This window comes from Lithobates pipiens, unplaced genomic scaffold (assembly GCF_037356315.1).
Source record: "Lithobates pipiens isolate NorthernLeopardFrog02 unplaced genomic scaffold, aLitPip1_a1.2 Scaffold_25, whole genome shotgun sequence".
Taxonomy (NCBI): Eukaryota; Metazoa; Chordata; class Amphibia; order Anura; family Ranidae; genus Lithobates; species Lithobates pipiens.
The window spans coordinates 148,101,145-148,125,712 of record NW_027507787.1 but is presented as its reverse complement, the minus strand read 5'-3'; the positions used below and the strand labels follow the sequence as shown (position 1 = coordinate 148,125,712).

Below are 24,568 nucleotides of genomic sequence, written 5' to 3'. Positions count from 1 at the left end.
CCCATCAGTGATGCCAACACTGCTGCCATTTAGTGCCTATCAGTGCAGCCAATTAGTGCCCATCAGTGCTGCCTACTAGTGCCCCTTCAGTGCCCATTAGTGCCGCATATCAATGCAACATCATTAGTGCCTCCTCATCAGTGCCCACCAGTGCCACCTCATTAGTGTCCATCAGTGCAGCCTGTCAGTGTTACCTGTCAGTGCTGCCTATTAGTGCCCCTTAGTCCTGCATATCAATGAAGCGTCATCAGTGCCTCCTCAGCAGTGCCACATCATTAGTGCCCCATCAGTGCCACTTATCAGTGCTACCTGTCAGTTCTGCCTATTAGTGCCCCTTCAGTGCCCATTAGTGCTGCATATCAATGCAGCGTCATCAGTGCCCACCAGTGCCACCTCATTAGTGTCCATCAGTGCAGGCTATCAGAGCTACCTGTCAGTGCCCCTTCAGTGCCCATTAGTGCCGCATATCAATGCAGCGTCATCAGTGCCTCCTCATCAGTGCCCATCAGTACCACCTCATAAGTGCCCATCAGTACCTATCAGTGCAGCCTATCAGTGCCCATCAGTGCAGCCTCATCCATGCACATCATGAAGGAGAATAATTACCTGCTTGCAAAATGTTATAAAAGAAACTAAGAAAAACATTTTTTTTTTGCTTTGTTTAAACAAACCCAGTGGTGATTAAATACCACCAAAAAAAAGGTCTATTTGTGTGAAAAAAATATCAAAAAATGTAATATGGGTACAGTGTAGCATGACCGCGCAATTGTCATTCAAAGGGTGACAGCGCGGAAATCTGATATATTTGGCCTGGGCAGGAAGGGGGTAAAAGTGACAGTAAGCAAGTGATTAATATCTCTACCTCATACTGGTTTTGTCAGAGGGCACCACGCTGTATGAAAGATTTAAAGTCACCCAAATGCTGCAGCAAATTGCATGAAGACATGAAAACACCTGATTATTAGGGAAAAAAACAAACAAAAAACAAAAGAATTCAAAAAAAGGTGGACACACACAGGGGTTTGATTGATAGCTTGGGGAAACTTTGCAGAATTTTCTGTGAACACTCACTGCTGGATGTGGTGATCTCTTTAGGTCCTGGGGCCATGGGTTGTGCAGCGCAGCTCTGACACAGACAGTCTCTCCCATTGAACGTGACACGATCTCCTGGCGGAAATGGACGCCTGGCAAGAATAAAGAGATTTGTATACAAATTAGTATGTTTGTGGCTGAGAAACGAAGGACAAAGACACAAAAAATCTCCACCAAATTTATATCTCTATCTACTGTATCTCGTATGTCTATCTATTTACACTATATTACCAAGTATTAGGACACCTGCCTTTACACACTCATGTCTTTTTTTGTTTGTTTTTTAAGATATATTTATTGATTTTAAAAACAAACAAACATAGAAAAACTTTCGGCCCAGTACACAAAAAAAGAGTTGTGCACTCAACAAACATTAAACAATAAGCATTAGTAAATTGACATCACGCACATCTCACATTATATTAAATACATAGTCACAGCAAATTATATAGACAACTGAATTTCAAGCCAGGTAAGAAATGGTCGAAATAAATTGGTAATTGTGTAATGTTTTTGCTCTTTTCCATGTCTCAAATGTGAGTTTATCCACTTAAGGCCCGGACCATTTTGCTGGCCAAAGACCAGAGCACTTTTTTGCGATTTGGCACTGTGTCGCTTTAACTGACAATTGTGCGGTCATGCGACGTGATTCCCCAAAAAAATTGATGTCTTTTTTTTCCCCCACAAATAGAGCTTTCTTTTGGTGGTATTTGATGACCAAATAGTTTGCCTGTACGTGCCCTTCTGCCGCAGTATATCTGCGTGAGGCAGTCGGCAAGCGGTTACAGAAACGTAGAGAGAGAATCATTGACTAGTTTCAACCTGAGGGATTTTGTTGGGGACTGTGATCCCTTCCATGATAATAGAATGGACTTCCTTGCATAGAAATACAAGATGCAAGGCAGACTCTTGGCATGTGATCACCAAAAATGCCTAGAAGGCATTTCTTGGGACTCACAATGTTTGGCAGGCCCAGTGCAGGGGAAACAAAGGAGCCTATAACTGTCCAGAAGTCCTGGACTATGAGATAGGTCCATAAGCAATGTAAAAAAAAAAAGTAGGGTAGCCACAGCCTCTAAAACACTCAGCTGAGGGGCATAGCCTGGCAGGAATAAGGTGGGAGTGGTTAAAAATCTTGAGTTGTATAATGAGGTCTCAAGAGGATATGACTGAGGATTTATACGTGTCATTAAATTCAGATGAGTTGGCCTCCATGAAAGAAATGTCAAGGGAGGCCCACTTCGTCTGAGCAACCCAGAACCTGGGGTCCATGCGCAGTTGATAAAAGGACTTAAACCAATGTTTTGAGTGCCACCCTAGGGAGACGACTGTTACACAAGAACACCGTGCATATCATGTCGATGCACCTAAAAATAGATAGAAAATGGGATTTCGCAGGGGGAATTGGCCATAATATAGAGCAGCTTGGGTAAATAGATCATTTTAATAACATTGGCCCTTCCCATGTGGTCTAGGGGTAGATCCATCCATCACTTGGTCTGTACTTGCAACTGAGACAACAGGGGGAACACATTGTTATTAATGTAAGAAACCAACAGTAATTGAACTATAACACCTAGATATCTAAAGGAGGGTACAATTTGCAGTTTGGAGTCTGGGTGAACCACAGACAATGCAGCCTGATCTAAAGGGAAAAGACTGGATTTGTCCCACCCTGAAGCCAGAGTAACCGCTAAAAGTGTTGATTTTGGATAGAAGAGATTTCAAGAAGTCGTGAGTATCAGCCAAGTAGACTAAGGTGTCATCCGCATACAGCATTTAAACCAAAAAAAGCTCTTGCCAATGGAAGTATTGTCCTTGGTTAGGATGGAGTTCATGGATGACAGCGGTCCATAAGGTACTCCAAGAGCTGGGCCGGTGAGAGTTGCATAAAATGTAGGCTGCTGGTCCAGGTCCGGGCACAGCGGAGTAATGTCCCAACAGGGCAAAGGAAAGGAGCAGCAACAATTAAAGACAGATAGGTAGGCAGGACCTGTGCCTAAACAGTATCTTAAAAGACTTACTTATTTTTTTTAATTCCTCTAATATAATAGCAGTGAAATTCCTGTGTCCAAGCACTCCTGTTCTGTAGCATCATAGCTTTATATCTGCAGCGTGAGATCATCTAAGGTAATGCTGCCCCTGTTCTTGCCAGGTTTGGAGTGAGATATAACTACTGTGCAGCTCACTGTTCTTGCTGTAGAGGAAATTGTACCTGAGGATATGCAGTGCAAGGATCTCCCTGCCTCATCCATTCCATGCTATCATTACCCCACCAGTTGGCAGCTCTGACATGAGGAAGCCAATCCCTGCTCATTTACTAAGATGGCCACTTTGCAATCAGTAAAGGGGAAAAGATCAGCCACAGAGAGACCACAGGCAATACCGAAGACTAGCAATTTTTGCTTTGGCTCCTTCCTATTGGCACAGCTTCCAGAGTTCAAATTTGAAGACATGTCCAGAAAGACGCCCACCAAGGTCTACATTTCCCCTCATTTGCATGGATGATACTTACTTGCAGACTGTGCAGGCAAAGCAGCTGGGGTGATAGGTCTTTCCTAATGCAGTCACCACCTCTCCCTCCACGAACTCCCCGCAGCCACTGCACCGCGTCCCGTACATGCGCTGGTAATCCAACGTACATAGATACTCCCCGTTCTTGATGAAGAAGCCTCCCTGAGCCAAGTCGCAGCCACAAACTGAAATATAGAACACAAAAATTGTATGGATCAATTCAACAAGAAAAATAAATGTTGCATGTCACACATACATGGTTTTATTTATTTATTTATATCTCAGAAAACTTAAAACTATAAACTATATCAGTGAAAACATTCTTCTGTGGTTTTGTTTGGAGACAGGAATGGGTTGTAACCCCTGTCGGCTATTTATTTCTGTCTTTGTTCCTACTGAGACAGGAATGGGTTGTAACTCCTGTCAGCTATTTATTTCTGTCTTTGTTCCTACTGGCTTTTTTCCCTTACTTCCTATCATGTTGACTACACACAAACAGAGAGAAGACCTGCCATCAAAAGTCAACATTATGAGGAAATGCCACCATGCCAGCAGATTCGTATTTATCTTATACTATTCAGAAAATAACAGGAGGAGTCAGAACAGGGACAGTGGTGTGACAAGGACATCTGGAGCCCAGGACGAACATGCAAATTGCACCCCCCCATCCTCTTCCCTCATCCCCCCAAATCACCATTCCTAGCATACCTCCCTAAATTGACCCTCATAGAACAATTTTTACCCCCTGTTACCCCCAAGATCCCCTGCTCAACATAAGTCCCCTCCCACTAATCTCCTTGTGGTGCCCCTCCACCTCACATAATACCACAGTGCCCAGGGCAGACACCCCTCCTGCCCACCCCTTGTCCCGGCCATGGGCAGGAAGACTCAAAGGTCTCAGGTAGATGGGAATAGTGTTGGGAATTATGGCAGGGAATCATACTGTTGTTGTAACCAAGACATTTATAAGAATGTCCACCAGGATGAACTAATCGTTTAACAATCATTGAACATGTACACATTTTTATTTATTTATTTTTAAGCTCTGCAGCGGGCCCAAACTGAAACACCAGGTGGAATAAAAAAAATGAGCTCACAAAAAAGTGCACAGGGTGTAACACACGGTCCTGTTCTGAAGATAAAAGACCATACCCTTAATCCCTCAGGGTACAAGACTCCTGACGGGGACTTGGTACTCATGGTTTAGCCAGCTGAAACCAGGTGGCCCCTGTTCTTTGGATGACCCTCCCCTGATCCCACAGGGTTCAAGACTCCTGACAGGGACTGGGTACCCCTGGTCTACCCGACTGAAACTAGGTGGACCCCATTCTTCAGGGGACCTGCCCCTGATCCCCCAGGGACCCCCAAAAGACTTTCAGGTAAACTAGTTGGAGCTGAATGAAATGATACGTGCAGTGCAAAAAATAAATAAGTGCATTAATGTGCCCAAAGTGCAAGACAATGGTATAAAAATATTTTCCAGTCTCAGCCAAAAGGCCCAGCCCAGGAGGTAGGTGTAGAAATAAACATAGAAGAGTGCTGCAATCATGGTACTAATAACACAGTGAGTTGCCCCAAAGCAAATTTTTCTGCCACTCCTGGTCTTCTGCTCTAGGGGCACAAGCACCACAGGCTTTTCTCAGCTGCATGCGCACATTTGACAGTTACTGAAAATGCTGTAAAAAATGGGGGTCACTGATCATTGTTTTCAATTACTTTTTCAATCTTCTGGCATCTAAACAACCATTTGGTTGATAGCAGCTCTCAAAGATAATCGCCTGCATATAATGACCATGGGCAGTGGGAAAACCATCATGTCTGATGTCTACCATATCTGTTGGTTGTCAGCATTCATTTCTTTATAGTTAAAATGGAAATGATTATTAATTTCACAGAATTTTTATGTTTCTGAAAAAAGTTAATTATCTATGACCAACCTAACAAGTTCTAAGTCATCTAGAAAAAGTATGGAGGACATTTGGAGGACATTGAGAATGCTATAACGCTACAACAATATAAAGAGTTAAGAGCAGAGTTTTCCTTTAGGTACGCCATCCCATGTGACTCACTGGCACGTGTTCTGTCTGAAGGTGTTTTGCAAAATTTTGACAACTCCGGTTTACAGAATATTTTCCCGTTTGGTGGTGCCAGAGGGTTAATACCTGGGAAAGTTGTTTTATGAGACCTTATTGAATATAAGCCAGCAGGCGCTGCCAGGGAGACGTCAGGTAGCAGCTGTACAAGTGCCAGATGGCATTATGTATTGTTTGCCCAAGTGACCTGGCACCTCCAGCACTAGATACTGAATCAATGCAACATTCTGTGTGTCTAACAAGACGTCACACCAAGCCGGCACCATATGTTACCTTGATGTACTGCAGACGTGTTATCAAACACAAATGCCTACACACACTGACAACTGTGGGGGCGACCTGGCGCTGAATGGCGAGGCGGACTCCTTGTGATGTCATTCATCAGAATCCTCTCTTATAACATACTCAGCATGGCTGATTCAATAAAAGCTGAACAAGAAGTAAGAATATGGACAAAGTATACATGGATAATTTGAGGGTCCAAGAACAATGACACGCTGACGATTGGTGGTCCTGGAATAATGACACACTGGCACTTGGGGGTCTCAGAATATTTATGACAAATGGACATTTGTGGGTCCCATAATAATGACACACAGATACTTGGGGGGGGGGGGGGGGGGGTCCAAGAAAAATTACACACTGACACTTGGTGGTCCTAGAAATAATGACACATGGATACCTGAGGGTCCCATAGTGACACACAGATACATGGGGGTCCCAGAATGACACATTGACATTAGGGGTTCCAGAACAATGACACACTGACATTTAGGGGTCCAAGAATAATAAAACACTGACACTTGTGGGTCTCACAATTCCCACAATGGCATACTGACAACTGGGGTTCCAAGAACAATGACACAATAAGGGGATCCCAGAACAAGGACACACTGATACTTGAGGGTTTCACAACAATGACACACTGACACATGGGGGGTCCAAAACAATGGCACACTGATACTGAGAGGTTCCAGAACAATGATTCAAGGATACTTGGAGAGTCCAAAAACCATGAAACACTAATGCCCCATACACAGGGTCGGACATTCTGACCACAAAATCCGTCAGAATTTTTTCTTGCATACACATGGTCACACAAAGTTGTCAGAAAATCCGATCGTTCGGAATGAGGTGACGTTATACATGTATGACGGGACTACGTAGAGGCCAGTAGCCAATAGCTTTCATCTCCAAATTTTTTCTGAGCAGGCATGGCACTTTGTGCATCGGAATTCACTACACACGACTGGAAAAAGTCCAATCGGATTTTGTTGTCGGAAAATTTTAGATCCAGCTCACAAACTTTTTCCTTTGGAAAATTCCGTCAGAAAAAGTCTGAGAGTCCACACACGATCGGATTTTCTGACAACATAATCCGATCTGACTTTTTCCGTCAGAATTTTCGACCATGTACATGAGGCATAACACTTCAGGATCCCAGAACAACGACCCAATGGTAATTTGGATCCCAGAACAATGACACACTGACACTTGGGGTCCCATAACAATGACTGGCTGACACTCAGTGGTCCCAGAACAATGATACACTGACAATAGGGGTTCCCTGAACAATGACACACTTAAACTTGGGGTCCCAGAACAATGACATGCTGACACTTGGGGGTCACAGAACAACGACACACTGACACTCCGGGGTCCAAGAACAAGGACACACTGACAATTCGAGGTCCCAAAACAATGACACACTGACATTTGGGGTCCCAAAACAATGACACACTGACACATTTAGGTCCCAGAAAAATGACACACTGACACTTGGGGGTCCCAGAACAATGACACACTGGCAATCTGGGGTCCCAGAAGAATGACACACTGACACTTGGGGTCCCAGAACAATAACACACTGACACTTGGGGTCCAGAACAATGACATGCTGACACTTGGGGGTCCCAAAAATGGCACACTGACACTTGGGGTCCCAGAACAATGTCACACTTCCATTTGGGGGACCAAATTGTCAGCATTTAATTTCCAGTGACCCCTACATAACAGTATGACTCTTCAGTGTAAAGTGTGTTTCGCCACTATACGTACCTGTTAGCACAAAGGGTCTCCTAAGGTGAACACAACAAAGCCATTTGCTGTCCCCCCACGTTCTCACCTCAGACTGGCATCTCCCACTAGTACAGCATATCACACACTTAATACTCCATCCAATCTCCCCTGTGTCGCTTATATCTGCTCCTCCCAGGGTGGATCCTATTCTGTAACAACCACAATCTGCTCCACACAAAGTTCTGCATTTCATTAAAGCAAAGTAAATAAAAAACAGCAACTTGGCCAGCGGCCATTGGCAGAGTATAAACTTAATTTGCTTCAATTAAAACACAAAGGCCTCAGTTGTCTCACAAACTGGGAGTGCAAACTATACTGGGCCTGGCCTAGCACCAGATTCTTCGCAGCTGGGGACCACTTCACACAGAGATCGGGAAGCAGTTAAACACAATCACTGTACAGCACTGGTAAGCAGGAGGCAGGGCCTGCCATATACTGACAATCCAAACCTAGAAATATGATTATTAAGCAATAAAACATTGTACTGAAGATGGTGTTAGGAGGTATATACAGCACCACATCCCTTAGTATGCAAGAAAACACAAAGATAGAGAAAGTACGGGACTCTTCAAGGTCTTGAAAGTCCAATACCTTCTCCATCTTTGCATTTTCTTTTACAAAGGAATTTATTAATATTCAATTTGACGAATTAGTCCAATAATGAGATGGTTACATCGCCTATAGCATAAGTAAAAATCCCAACAAAGAGATGCATCAAAAATGTTACATAATCACCAAAATCAATATAACGTGAACAAAAGTCCATAAGTCCTTAGTGAAGAAAACTTGATGTTCCAGACTGTAATGCACTATGGGCTACAACAAAGATACCCAAGCATGGTATTGAAGAACACAAAACATTTAAACTGGTAGACTGTGGATAGATGAGAATACGATAAAGCAGTAAGCAAATGCGATCGCTGTAACCATCCTCAACAAAACCAAGCCTGTCGGCCTGGTAGGCAATGAAGGCAATTACACATGAAGGGAGAAGGGCTACAGAAAAAGCTGGGAAACAGAAGGAAAAGGGTTTGCGACGGGGCATCACTTAAATTAAAAGGAGCTTATTATCGAATCTAGAAGGTTGGATATATGATATCTACGGTTGTCAGACCCTCAGAAATTTATCATGAGTGTCCAAAGTAAAAGCCACCAGTTTCTCATTTACTATGATATCGTTCATATGGTTCTTAACTGCTTCAAAGCTAAGCACAGGGGTTTTCCAAGCCTTTGCAATAGTCAACTTAGTTGCAGTAAAAAGATGCAAAGCCAACTGGCGTTCTGGACGAAACAGTTCTGCAACTGGTTTACAAAGAAGGGCCTCGTAAGGGTCTCTTTTAAGATTAGTATGAAATATATTATGGAGAAGGGTGTAAAATTTGACTCATAGCCTGCAAACCTTAAGACATGACCACCAAATATGTGGCTTCCTGAGAACATCCCCGGAAGCAATTAGGAGGAAAAGATGAAATAAACCGTACTTGTGCAAATGCTCCCGATGCCTAGTCCGATACCTGGACACTCAAGAACAAGCAGTGCGGCGGCGGGGAAGTCATAATCACTGATCTCCCTGTGTGGCTTTCAATAAAGCTGCTGACAGCCAATTCTCCTCCTCTCCCCTCCGTGGCTTTTCAGCTGCTTTATTGAAAGCCACACAGGGAAATCTGTAATTATAACTTCCCCGCCATCACACCGATGGTTCCTGAGTGTCCCCTGTATGCTCCTCTGTCTCCCCCCAGTCCCCCCCCCATGATCACTGACTCTGTCCATTCATAACGGAGCATTGTAAACTGTGTTTACGATGTCTCCCTTTATAAATGGAGAGGAGCCTCTGTCTCCTATACATTCATCTTCAGTGCCTGCCAGCCTATTTTCTTCCTCTGTGGATGTGTTCCTGTGGCGCGTGATGTCACTTCTGTGCGTTCCATGCCAGTTTCGGCCTCAGGACATGCTGCAGACTGACGGAACCACCATACAGCCTCACATAGAGACTGGACCAGGACACAAGGACCTTGTCAGGGACCCCACTAATACAGATGAGCCTTTTATGTTCTTACCTTTTCTAAGTGTATTTTGATAACTTGCCATTAAAACTGTTTTTATTACTGCACTTAGGTGGCACTTCTGGTGTTCTCTCTTTTGTCCTTCATCTTCAGTTGCAGCTGAGGCTGCTGAGAAAGGGACTGGGGGATCTGTGTCCTCAGTCCCTTTCCACGTCTCAAAGGGGAGATGTGGGGGGGAGGGTGGGGTGACTGGAGTGGACAGTCAGCTTCCCATCTTTGTGTTTTCAAGCAATAAAGCATTAACTACCTGCTGTCCTGGGGAATTTTCAAATTTTTCACGCACAGTCAACAAATTACTTTTAATATATATTTTCTGAAATCAGAGGCCCTGTAAAATAAAATGGAGGCTGTTGCAATTTTTTTTATACCACAGCAAATTTGTGCAGCTGTTTAGACCCTTGACATCTCACCAAAGCCCCCCAATCCCCCAACAGGGTTGAATAAAAAATAAATTAAAAGAATAAAAGGAAACATTGAAATAAATAAATATTCTAACATAAAATTGTAAAAATAATAAAAAATCAAATAAACACTGACACCGACTGTCCTTTGTAAGAAAAATCTATATTTATAAATTGTAAAAAATAATAAAAAATAAAGAATTGTAAAAATAAAATTGTAAAAAAAAAAAAAAAAAGGTACTGACAGTCCACGCCTCATCAGTGCCACCTATCAGTGCTCATCAGTGCTGCATTTTAGTGCCACTGTCACATGACATTAAAAAAAAGTATTGGTATTGATACTTGTACTCGGTCTTTAAGTGGTATCGGGACAACCCTAGTACCATCTATATAGCACTTTGTAGGTGTTCTCCAATATAAAAACATTTTTAGAGCTTTTTGAAATGGCTATGGTCATGATCTGCCAGTCCTCTAGGTCTGTCTGTCTCCCCAGATCTTTCTCCGAGTGAAGGTGGTAAGGCCACACTGGGGGTTTCCTAAAGGAGATAACTGATGAAAAAAAAAAACAATTTTAATCTAGGGGAAGAGGTCCAAGCTCTGCAAAGGCTCTCAAAAAGGGTTGACGTTAATGGAGTAGGTTGGGATTGTAGTTGTTGAAGAAAATGCTTGAGTTGTAAATAACTGTAATGTTTGCGCAGGGGAATATCATGAGAAGATCTAAGAGGTTCACATCTTTGTGTTTTCAAGCAATAAAGCATTAACCACCTGCTGTCCCAGGCAATTTTAAAATTTTTCATGTGCATGGTAAATTTTGTATTTTTCAGTCAAAAAATTACTTAGAACCCCCAAACATTATATATTTTCTGAAAGCAGAGGCCCTATAGAATAAAATGGAGGCTGTTGCAATTTTTATTTTTTTACCAAACGATATTTGTGCAGTCGTTGAACAAACGCAACTTTTAGAAAAATAAACAATTAAATTAAACACTTTAAAGCACACAAACACAGTAAAGTACCCTTTTGTTGGTAAGATATAAAAGGTGATGTTGTGTTGAGTAAACAGATACCAAACATGTCAAGATTTAAAATCGCGTACGCCTGTGAGATGGCGTCAAACTACGGTACCCAAAACTGTCCATAGGTAACGTTTTAAAAGCCTTTACAGGTTATCAGTTTTGAGCTAATCGTGAATTATGGCCCTAGAATTTTTGCTCTCACTGATGATCGCAGTGATACCTTATGTGTGGTGCAGTCACCATTTACCTATGTGCACCAGAGCTATGTGGCCATTTGCATGTGTGCATGGAGGGAACAGGGGGTGCTTTTAAATTATTATTTTAAAGTTTTTTTATTTATTTTATTCACACTTTTTTTTCACACTTTTTTTTATTTAACTTTATTGCTATGAATCGCTATGGACTTTGAGCAGGAGACTGGTATGCTTTATGGAGACATTAAGAGGGAGATTTACTAAAACTTGTTCACACAGAATCTGGTGCAGTTGTGCACGGCAACCAATCAGCTTCTAACTTCAGCTTGTTCAATGAAGCTTTGACAATAAGCCCCCGTTCACATCGGTCATGATTTGACATGCAATTTGACAGGTCAAATCTCATTGTCAAATTGGAGCCTATTGCTGGCAATAGGATCGCTCCAATTGTTTCCAAAAGTAGTTCCTGCATTACTTTTGGCAACTTTTAGGGGAGATTTCAATAGACATCTGTACATGAACCCGAAGTTGGACTGAAATGCGGCTTTGAAATCATGGAGTTCAGATGAATTCGTATGATTTCAAAGCCGCGTTCAATGTGAACGCGGGCTTAAACCTGGAAGTTGATTGGTTACTATGCACAGCTGCACCAAAATCTGTGTGCATCAGTCTTAGCAAATCTCCCCCTAAGCCCCCGTTCACATCAGGCCGATTTGACATGTCAAATCACATGCCAAATCGAGCCTATTGCCAGCAAAGACACCGTCCATATCGGTGTGACGCCGACTTTGCCGCAAAGATTTCCATAAGTAGTTCCTGCACTACTTTTGGCGACTTCTGAGACGACTTGAATCCACACAGATGTCTTTCACATCGCCCCCCAAACTCAAAATGAAATGCGGGTTTCAAATCGTGTGAGTTCATATTTCAAAACGCCTCCAATGTGAATGAGGCCTAAGCCCCCATTCACATCTGCTTGATTTTGGATGCCAAAGCGCAGCCTATTGCTGGCAACGGCACTGTCCCAATCGGTGCAACACCGACTTTGCGGCGCCGCACTGATTTCCAAAAGTAGTTCCTGTGCTACTTTTGGCGACTTTGGGAGTGATTTCAATAGACATCTATACAGGAACCCACACAGATGTCTTTCAAATCGCCCCTGAAGTCAGACTGAAATGCGGTTTCAGCTGAACTTGCACGATTTTAAACCCGCCTTCAATGTGAGCAAGGGCTAAGGGTCTATTAGACCCCTGATGTCTCCTGTGCCCTTTGAAGCAGCTGATCAAACAAATATCACATTTGATCAGCTGCTCCCCCTGCAGTAATAGCCAGGCAATGACAGCTCGGAAACTGGAAGTGACGAAATCCTGCTATAACCGCTTCTCATCAGGGCATTTATGTAGGTATGTCAGATGGCATGTGGTCAATATGTTCATTAATATTGAAGTGGATAGATTTTTTTTAGACTCAGTGATGTCATAACAAGGTCTCTGTGCTTTTCTACACAATGCATGCAGATCATGGCTGGTGGGAGATGCCAGCAGAGGGTTGTACATGGCTTCCTGCAAATATCACAGCAGGTTGTGTTTGCATGTTTATTGTCCTGGGTAGCGACCACATGTGATGTTGAGCCTCCATGACTGGAAGAACTGAAATCCAATGAATGAAAGCAGCAGGGAAGTCAGGCTGCGGAGGAAGGGGCTAGATGATGCTGGACATTCTCCAGCCAGGAAATTAGAAGGGCTCTATCTGACTCTGCTACGTCTTCTAATGTACGCTGTGAGAAGCTCACAGTGTGCAGTGAAATCAGAGTAAGCCATTTCAGTAGAGGAGAGGAGCCTGTACAAGACCGGAGTGAAGGATGGGGGTCAGAGATTATATGAAGGAATAGGGCACAGAGTATAAGGAAAATAAATAAAGATCAACCATCTGTCTTTATGGAGATTTGAAGGCGGTTCAGGCACCAGTAGCGCTGGACAATGTCAGGCTGGGGTTGGCATCATAGAGGGCCATTAGGTTGCAATCTTCTCTTGAGTGCATTCTGTGTACATTGTATTCGATCCATTTTCATTATACACATAGCAGATTCCATGTATAGGATGATCGAACCAACCCCCCCCCCCCCCCCCCCCGCCCCGAAGGGAACCACCTTCGGCTCCTGCCCAGTCTGCCTTCAAATGAAGCTGCCATAAAAAAACAAAGCGCTGACGTTCGCTCTGATGCACTTTATATTGCCAATCGGTGGAATGACTCCATTTAAAACACAGAATGAAAAGCTGAAAGGCAGCGACAATGCAATCCCATCCGTCATACACGATTGCCATTACCCTTTTACAAAAGACGGGGAAGTGCATCACAATCAATAACCGCACAATTAATCTTGCACAATGGCGCATTCAGCCTGTCAGCTCCGCAATGAATGCACGAGCGATGGGGATATCAGCGTAACCCCTAAGGTGCTGTATTTCTTGGGCTGAAGAGAACCAAACTGCCACCATTAACACTGACCCCCTTTGTCATCCACACCCCTTTATATCACTTATGACGCGTACACACGATCGGAATTCCAGCCAGAAAAAGACAGATGAGTGCTTTTCATCGGAAAATGTGACCGTGTGTGTGCTCCATCGGAATTTAGCTGTGCAAATTTCCGCCAGTCAAAAATTGATAGAATGTTCTCAATTTTCCCGACTGAAAAACTTTCTATCGGAAATTCTGATCGTGTGGATGCAATTCCGACACGCCAAAAATCATGCATGCTCAGATACGACTACCAGAAGGAAGCTATTGGCTACTGGCTATTGAACTTCCTTTTTCTAGTCACGTTGTACGTGTTGTACGTCACCGCGTTCTAAACGATCGGAATTTGGTGTGACTGTGTGTAGGCGAGACAGCTTGAGCGGAATTCCATTGGGAAAATCATCAGAGCTTTTTCTGATGAGAATTCCGATCCTGTGTACGCTGCATTCATTTCCTTTATTACATACAATATGGGATTGATTTACTGATTTACTAAAGGCAAATCCCCTTTGCACTACAAGAGCACTTAGAAGTGCAGTTTCTGTAGATCTGAAGGGGAGATCTGAAATGAGGGGAAGCTCTGCTAATTTTATCATCCAATCATGTGCAAGCAAAAATGCTGCTGAGATCTACAGCGACTGCACTTCCAAGTGCCCTACCAAATGCACTTGCAGTGCACTTGTATTGCAAAGCGGATTCGTCTTTAGTAAATAAACTCCCCCACTACCAAAAGTATTGGGACACCTGCCTTTACACACATGAACTTTAATGGCATCCCAGTCTTAGTCCGTAGGGTTCAATATTGAATTGATCCACCCTTTGCAGCTATAACAGCTTTAACTCGTCTGAGAAAGCTGTCCACAAGGTTTAGGAGTGTGTCTATGGGAATGTTTGACCATTCTTCCAGAAGCGCATTTGTGAGGTCAGGCACTGATGTTGAATGAAAAGGCCTGGCTCACAATCTCCACTCTAATACATGCCAAAGGTGTTCTATCGAGGTGAGGTCAGGACTCTGTGCAGGTCAGTCAATTTCCTCCATCCAAAACTCACTCATCCATATCTTTATGGACCTTGCTTTGTGCACTGGTGCCCAGTAATGTTGGAACAGGAAGGGGCATCCACAAACTGTTCCCACAAAGTCGGGAGCATGAAATTGTCCAAAATGTCTTGGTATGCGGACGCCTTAAGAGTTCCCTTCACTGGAACTAAGGAGCCAATCCCAACCCCTGAACATCAACCCCATACTTGGTATGCTGACACCATAAAGGGCTCATGCACCACTGCAGCTCAAAGGAGCTCAAAGAAGTGGCTCCTAGAGGCTTTTGAGATCTTATTTTTTTCTGCCTAGAAACTCCCCACCATGTTAGCCAATGTGTCCATGCACACTAGGGCTTTTTCAAGCATTTTCAAGCATATATGCTCCTACAGGCAGAAAAAACCCCACCAAACTCAAGTTTTTGAGAGGAAACATTTGTTCCAGCTTTTTATTTTGTTTATACAGTGGTTACGATAATACTATCTAGAGGCTTTGTGAAAAAAATTCTAATGCTCAAAAAAGCTTGAAAGAAACGTAATAAAAACGCGAGAAAGAGCACAAAAAAGAATAAGCTTCTTCATAGGCAGAAATAAAAGCTCAAACGCCTGAAAAAATATATATTTTTTGAGCTGCAGTGTGCATGAGCCCTAAAGAGTTCCTGTCACTGGAACTATGGGGCCAAGCCCAACCCCTGAAAAACAACCCCACACCATAATAACCCCCCCTCCACCAAATGATTTGGACCAGTGCACAGCAAGGTCCATAAAGACATGGATGAGCGAGTTTGGGGTAGAGGAACAGATACCAGGAAAAACTAAATTTTCAGTCTTTTTTTGTTTGTTTAGCAAATGATAAAAAAAACAATTGGTGATTAACCACTTTCAGACCGGACCAATTTGCTGGTCAAAGACCAGACCACTTTTTGCGATTCGGCACTGCGTCACTTTAACTGACAATTGACGTCCTTTTTTTCCCACAAATAGAGCTTTCTTTTGGTGGTATTTGATCACCCCTGCGGTTTTTATTTTTTGCGCTATAAACAAAAATAGAGCGACAATTTTGAAAAAAACGCATTATTTTTTACTTTTTGTTATAATAAATATCCCCCAAAAATATATAAAAAAACATTTTTTTCCCTCAGTTTAGGCCGATACGTATTCTTCTACATATTTTTGGTAAAAAAAATCGCAATAAGCGATTATTGATTGGTTTGCGCAAAAGTTATAGCGTTTACAAAATAGGGATAGTTTTATAGCATTTTTATTAATAATTTTTTATAATTTATTTTTTTACTAGTAATGGCGGCGATCTGCGATTTTTATTGTGACTGCGACATTGTGGGGGACCCATCGGACATTTTTGACACATTTTTGGGACCATTGTCATTTATACAGTAATCACTGCTATATAAATGCAGTGATTCCTGTGTAAATGACACTGGCAGTGAAGGGGTTAACCAGTGGGTGGCAGTGTAGGGGTTAAGTGTTCCTAGGGGTGTGTTACTAACTGTGGGGAGGTTGGGCTTTCATTTAGTGTACACTGATCTCTGCTCCAATCACATGGAGCAGAGATCAGCGTCACTAGGCAGAATGGAAAAATGTTGTTTACACAGCATTTCCTCCATTCGGCCGCTCCGTGAGACGATCGCGGGGATGCCCGCGGCGATCAGGTCCGCGGGTCCCGCGACCGGATTCACGGGGCGCGCTCCCGATGGCAGGGCGGCATCGAATATTGGACGTACCTGTACGCCAATATGCCTGCCCGTGCCATTCTGTCGACGTACATCGTCGTGCGCTGGTCGGGAAGTGGTTAAATACCACCAAAAGAAAGCTCTATCTGTCTTAAAAAAATGTGTTGCATGACCGAGTAATTGTCATTCAAAGAGCGACAACGATAAAAGCTGAAAATTGGCCTGCACAGAAAGGGGGAGAAAGTACCCAGTATTAAAGTGGTTAATACTGCTTTAAGTTGACAGTTAAAAAAAATATATATATATATATTTTTAACCCCTCACTGCCAGCCATACACATACAGTGAAGGGAAAATGTATTTGATCCCCTGCTGATTTTGTATGTTTGCCCACGACAAAGAAATGATCAGAGTATAATTTTAATGTTCGGTTTATTTTAACAGAGAGACAGAATAACAACACAAATATCCAGAAAAAACGCATTTTTAAAAAAAGTTATAAATTGATTTGCATTTTAACCACTTTAGCCACGGAAGGTTTTACCCCCTTTATTGACCAAAGCCTTTTTTGCAATTCGGTACTGCGCCTCTTTAACTGACAATTGCGAGGTCGTGCAATGTTGTACCCAAACAAAATTTACAACCTTTTTTTCCCCCACAAATAGAGCTTTCTTTTGGTGGCATTTGATCACCTCTGCGGTTTTTATTTTTTACGCTAGAAACAAAAAAAGGCTGACAATTTTGAAAAAAAAGCCATATTTTTTACCTTTTGTTAAAATAAATATCCCCAAAAAATATTTTAAAAAAACGAATTTCTTCATCAGTTTAGGCCGATATGTATTCTTCTACATTCTATTTTTTTTTGGTAAAAAAATTGCAATAAGTGTATCTTGATTGGTTTTCACAAAAGTTATAGCGTCTACAAAATAGGGAATAGATTTACGGCATTTTTATTATAAAAAAATTTTTATTAGTATAGCGGTGATCGGGGCTTTTTATCAGGACTGCGACATTGCCCCGGACAGATCGGACACTTTTGACACTATTTTGGGACCATTGACATTTATACTGGATCAGAGCTAAAAATAGCCACTGATTACTGTGTAAATTTCACTGGCAGGGAAGGGGTTAAATATTAGGGGGTAATCAAGGGGTTATGTGTGTTCCCTCAGCGTGTTCTAACTGTAGGGGGGATTGGCTACCACTGACATGACAGAAATCACTGCTCCTGATGACAGGGAACAGAAGATCTCTGTCCTGTCACTAGGCAGTACCTAGTGCCTTGTTTACCTCTCCTTACCGCTAACGTGGGCCACTGCCAGACATTGTGGCGATTTCAAACCCCCATTCAGAGTCAACCTAGGACAGGCAATGCCTCAATGCCAGTTTGAAACCCCTGACCTAGGCTAATGGGAGTGCTCCTAATCTCAGCTTGTTTCCTGTATAAAGGACACCTGTCCACATGTAGTGCTGGCTCCTGAAGAGCACACGCTATGTTTTTGAAATTTAATGTTACAACTGAACTGCAGTTTGGTTTGGGTATAATTATTCTAAATTTTGACCTCAGCATCAGTCTGACTGGACTATAGGATGTTCAGCCTGGCCATAGGGGGCACTGTCTCTTCTGGCGGACATAGAAACACAGTCTGGTTGGGTTCTTTAAGGTTACTTTCTCTCTGAGCCAGCCCAGTGGGAGTGTCACTCTTGCTGTGCTTTCTAGGAGAGGGTACTTAAGATGCTGATTTCATGTGGTTTGGGTTCCGGTCCAAAAGTATATTCTGACTCCATGGTCCTGATCCTCCTGACCAGCCCCCAGGAAGGCTATGGCCTGGGGTGCGGATCCACCCAACTTTATGTCTCGGGGCTGGCTAGCCCGAGGCAAGGAAACGAAGGAAAGGATTCAGAGACCTACACACATGATTGTAGACCTACACAAGGCTGGAATGGGCTACAAGACCATCAACAAGCAGCTTGGTGGGAGGGGGACAACAGTTGGTGCGATTATTCATAAATAAAAGCAACAAAAAATAACTTTGACTCTCCCTCGGTCTGGGGCTCAAGGCAAGATCTCACCTCGTGGAGTTTCAATGATCATGAGAACGGTGAGGAATCAGCCCAGAACTACACGGGAGAATCTTGTAAATGATCTCAAGGCAGCTGGGACCATAGTCACCAAGAAAACAATTGGTAACACACTACGCCATGAAGGACTGAAATCCTGCAGCGCCCACAAGGTCCCCCTGCTCAAGAAAAAACATGTACAGGCCCGTCTGAAGTTTGCTAGTGAACATCTGAATGATTCAGAGGAGAACTGGGTGAAAGTGTTGTGGTCAGATGAGACCAAAATCAAACTCTTTGGCATCAACTCACCTCGCCTTGTTTGGAGGAGGAGGAATGCTGCCTATGACGCCAAAAACACCACCCCCACCATCAAACATGGAGGTGGAAACATTATGCTTGGGGGGTGTTTTTCTGCTAAGGGCAACAGGACAGCTTCACTGCATCAAAGGAACGATGGGCAGGGCCATGTACTGTCAAACCTTGGGTGAGAACCTCCACCAGGGCATTGAAAATGAATGGTGGATGGGTATTCCAGCATGACAATGACCCAAAACACATGGCCAAGGCAACAAAAAATACTTTTTTGCCCTCACTGTACATGTGGCAGCACAGTGATGACCCTGTTGTTCTGTGCTAGGAGAGCACTCAGTCATGCATCCTCAACACTGTGACTGTGCTGTCACCGAAAGCCCCCAACCTCTGTTTTCAACTGCAAGCCGGTAGGACGGACTCGCAATCACATGACCACTGTGACAGCTAATCATAGTGATCACAAGATTGAGAACCACAGGAGAAGTGTCTGGAATTATCCCTAAAGGACCTGCATCCATCAGCTGAAAGGGGTAAAACATTTTATCCCCGTTTTGAAACCCTTATTTGTTTATATTAACTGTTTCAATTTTTCCTTAATTTTCTTTTTGCATTTTTTTTCTTATTTGGTATTTTTATTTTGTCTTTTCATGTAATGAAGCAGTACAGGATTTGTGATAAAAAATTAAAATTGTCCCTTAATTTTTTTTAAATCATTTGTGCAATGCAAATTTTCTTTCAGTATTGACTGTAACACAAATTTAAAATAAATGCCAGAAACGTGACTCTAAAGGGGACCAATCTCAAATCTTTACCCTAAAATTTGTTGTCACAATTGAATTGACCTTTGCCTTGGATGCCAGGGGACCTTCTCCCGGGCCTTGCTGGTGCACCGGTCACTGATGGTCCCTCTTCAGCAACGGGTAGCACTGATGGGAGCTGGGTGGCCTTGTATCTTTTTATTCTAATACGCAGAGATTTGGGGCTGCTTTGGACCGCTGTCAAAGCAATTCTCAGAGAGCGGCTAAAACTCTGACATGTTCCCTAATCTCTGCAATTAGACTCCTAAGATTATTCCCACACGGTGCTGGCAGAGATGCAAAATTCTTGATTAATTCTCCACTCTCTGCAGCCTAGAGGAGCCTGGAATGCAGGCTGGCATAGCCTAGCTAACAAAATAGAGGAGGACTGCAAGTACCAGCGCACTGTTGGAGAGTTTAACAATTAAGTTTAACCACTTGCCTACCAGGCACGTACACTCCCTTCCTGTCCCGGCCATTTTTCAGCCTTCAGTGCTATCGCACTTTGAATGACAACTGCGCTGTCCTGCTACACTGTACCCAAACACATTTTTTATAATTTTCTTTAAACAAATAGAGCTTTCTTTTGGTGGTATTTCATCACTGATGGGTTATTTATTTTTTAATAAAAAAATGTTTTCTACTTCTTTTCCTCTCAGTAAATTTTGTAACTAAGTAATTTTTCGCCTTCACTGATGTGCACTGATGAGGTGGCACTGATGGGAACTGATAGGCTGAACTGGTGGGCATTGATGAGCTTGCACTTATGGGCATTGATGAGGCGGCACTTATTGGCACTGATGAGGTGCCACTAATATGCCGCACTTATGGGCACTGATATGTAGCACTAATAGGCGGCACTGATGGGCACTGTTGGGTGGCACTGACAGGCACTAATAGGCGGCACTGGTGGGCATGGATAGGCGGCATGGATAGGCAGTACAGATGGACACCGATGGGCATTGATGGATGGCACTGATGGGCGACACTGCTGGGCATTGATCGACAGCAGTGATGGGCAGCACTGATTGCCAGCACTGACTGGCATCGCTTATGGGCACTGATTGGTGGCACTTGTGGGCAGTGGTGGACACTGATTGTTGCCACTGGTGGGCACTATATGCTGGCAATGGTGGGCAATGTTGGGCACTGTTTGTCACACTGTATTTATTTATTGTAATCATCCCTAGATGATCCCCTGTGAGGAGATGTCGCTTCTCGGCTCTCCTTTCCTCACACTCTGTCAGTGTGAGGCGAGGAGCCGATTACCGCCATCTCCTTGTTTACATGTGATCGGCTGTGATTGGATACAGCCGATCACATAGTTAAAGAGCCGAATGTGGCTCTTTACACAGATCAGGGTCACGCCGTGTCTTAGCAACACGGCGCGGCCCTGTGGGCACACAAGAGTGGCTGTTCTGCGACACTGTTATATGAAGGCATCCCAGAACGAGAGCTGCAACGCCTCACTGTCATTTGATGGTGGGCGGACAGCAAGCAGTTAATGTGGTTCCAAAGGTTTTGATTTTCACCGTTATGGATTAGGTCCATATCACCATTTCAGAGCTGCCTTCGCTCCAGAACCCATCCCCCTTACTTTCTGGTCTCACAGAAGGCACTGAGAGCAGGGGTAGCCATAGGCTCCTGCTGCTGTCAGTGAAACTCATGTGAGGAGGGAGCGGGGGCGTATTTTATCAGTCCTGTGTATGTCTATGGGAGCACACAGCTTAGCTCATGAGCGGGCATGCACAGGCAACCCCTTAGCACTTGGCTTGCTTTGGAAGCTGCTGGAGGAAGGAGAAGCTGACAGAAGTGGTAGGGGACTGCAAGAAGAGGAGCAGCCAAGAGGCCCATGGTAACTCTGGAGGAGCTGCAGAGATCAGGTGGGAGAATCTGTCCACAGGACAACTATAATGCCCTGTACACCCGGTTGGAAATTCTGATGGAAAAAGTCAGATCGGATTATGTTGTCACAAAATCCGATCGTGTGTGGGCTCTATCGGACTTTTTCTGTCAGAATTTCTGAAGCACAAAGTTTGAGAGCAGGATTTAAAATTTTCCGACAACAAAATCCAATAGTTTAAATTCCGATCGTGTGTAGACAATTCCGATGGACAAAGAGCCACGCATGCTCAGAATAAATTAGAGATGAAAGCTATTGGCTACTGGCCCGTTTATACTCCCGTTGTACATTTTTGACGTCACCTCATTCCGAACGACCGGATTTTTCGACAACTTTGTATATGCATGACAAGTTTGGCCCAAAATCCGTCGGAAAAAAATCAGATAGATTTTGTGGTCGGAAAGTTCAACCGTGTGTATGGGGCATTAGTCGTGCACTCCACAAATCTGACCTTTATGGAAAAGTGGCTAAAAGAAAGCCATTGTTGAAAGAAAGCCATAAGACGTCCTGTTTGCAGTTTGTGAGAAGCCATGTGGGGGACACAGCAAACACGTGGAAGAATTGAGAATCTGTGGCAAGATTTAAAAATTACTGTTCAAGGACGCTTTCCATTCAATCTGACAGAGCTTGAGCTATTTTGCAAAGAATGGGCAAAAATGTCACTCTCTAGATGAGATGTACAAAGCTGGTAGAGACCTCAAAAATCCCCAAAAAGACTTGCAGCTGTCAGCGGGGGGCTGAATACAAATGCACGCCACACTTTCCACATATTTATTTGTAAAAAAATTTGAAAACCATTTATCATTTTCCTTCCACTTCACAATTATGTGCCACCTTGTGTTGGTCTATCACAAAAAATCCTAATAAAATACATTTATGTTTTTGGTTGTAACATGACAAAATATGGACAATTTCAAGGGGTGTGAATACTTTTTCAAGGCACTGTATGTCAATGTTTGGCAGACAATGGAGAGTTAAAGTGGAACTAAACTCTCTCAATCAACATGAACTATTTTGAATCCTTATTCAACTATTCTATTCTTAGTAAATAGATAAGAAGGTATATTCTATTTACTCATTTGAAACTTTTTTTTTTTATATTTCTTCAGTTGCTTCCAGGTTTCTGGCCTAGGCCAAAATGATATCATACATGCGATCTGGAGGAGGGGCTTTCTCAGCTAAGCAAGTCATCCTGCCTGTATGCCTGAGCTAAGGACAGATGAATTCCAGTAAGTAAATGCTACATGAATCATTTGCCCTTGCTCAAAATGGCTGTGGCTAGAATGTTAGGGGGGTGTTTTTCAAAGTGATTTCTCCTCAAATTAAAGCATGGAGACACAGATGGATGGGTGAGTTTGCAGTAATCGAGACAAATAATTAATGGTAAATGTTACAAAGGTCACCAGAACAGGAAATCAGGGGAAATCTTCCAATGAGGACACCTGCTCCATTTGACAGCTGTCTCACACTTACCAACATTCCAGTCATTACCAATCCCAGGACATAGCAAACCCTGCCCACAGTCCACTCAGTGACCAGGCATGCCCCACCTACTTACCAACGTTCTAGTCCAAACCCCAGAACATAACAAACCCCGCCCATAGTCCACTCAATGACCAGGCATGCCACACCTACTTACCAACACTCCAGTCCCGAACCCCCAGAACTTAGCAAACCCTGCCCATAGTCCACTCAGTGACAAGGCATGCCCCACCTACTTACCAATATTATAGTCCCAAACCCCCAGAAAATAGCAAACCCTGGCCATAGTCCACTCAGTGATCAGACATGCCCCACCTACTTACCAACATTCCAGTCCCAAACTCCCAGGACATAGCAAACCCTGCCCATAGTCCACTCAATGACCAGGCATGCCCCACCTACTTACTAACATTCTAGTCCTGAACCCCCAGAACATAGCAAACCCCACCCATAGTCCACTCAGTGACCAGCCATGCCCCACATACATTCCAATCCAGAACCCCCAAAACATAGCAAACCCAGCCCATAGTCCACTCAGTGACCAGGCATGCCCCACCTACTTACCAACATTCCAGTCCTAAACCCCAGAACATAGCAAACCTTGCCCATAGTCCACTCAGTGACCAGACATGCTCCACCTACTTACCAGAGTGGGCCACCCAAACCACCCAGACATCTATGATGACTAAGGGGAGAAAGTTCCTTTCTACAGCACAAGCAGTGAAGGAAAATTCCCCCAATTGAGACAGACTGGCTTTTAACCCTTTTTAACACCATATTCGGGAAGCAAATGGGGAGTGGGAACACCCCTACAGTAGGACACAACATCCAAAACTCCCAAGTGAGTGGGAAAAAAAAGCAGGACTTACATCATGAGAACATATCTGCTGTGGCTACGGTTGCCACCTCATCCCTTTAAACCTAAACACATATGAATTACACGGGTTCTGAGGCTAATTTAATGCCGGTAAGGCACCGAGTGAGTTTAATTACCACCTTAATCAGCCACAGAGCCTGTGTAATTCATATGTGTTTGGTTTTAAAGGGATGAGGTAGCAAGTCTAGCTGTGGCCCCCCAAAAAAGATATCAGAAGCCAGGGTGGATTCAGCACACCTGGCTTCACCCATCACAGTTTTGGGCGAAACTTTCCCTTTAATCCCTTCTTTCATTATCTGTGTTGTGTACTACCCAATTATACTTCAAACAACCCAAAACACCCAAATTGGGAAAAACTAAATTGATTTACTAACATCTGATATTACGTAATTTCCTGAAAATACAGATTTTAAAGACCAGTTCATCCTGTTCGTCCTTT

The 24,568-nt window shown here is 43.4% G+C and overlaps 1 protein-coding gene across 31 annotated transcripts in view; it reads right to left on the bottom strand.

The window, feature by feature from the left end:
- Positions 1-24,568, bottom strand: part of ABLIM1 (actin binding LIM protein 1) — a 472,724-nt gene that overhangs the window by 217,383 nt on the left and 230,773 nt on the right. For all 31 annotated transcript variants that reach the window (XM_077454959.1, XM_077454952.1, XM_077454943.1 and 28 more), the window contains 2 exons: positions 3,608-3,791; positions 1,072-1,184 (listed from right to left, as the gene is read on the bottom strand). In XM_077454959.1, the coding sequence (XP_077311085.1) occupies positions 1,072-1,184; positions 3,608-3,791 (297 nt within the window). The remainder of the gene's footprint in view (positions 1-1,071; positions 1,185-3,607; positions 3,792-24,568) is intronic.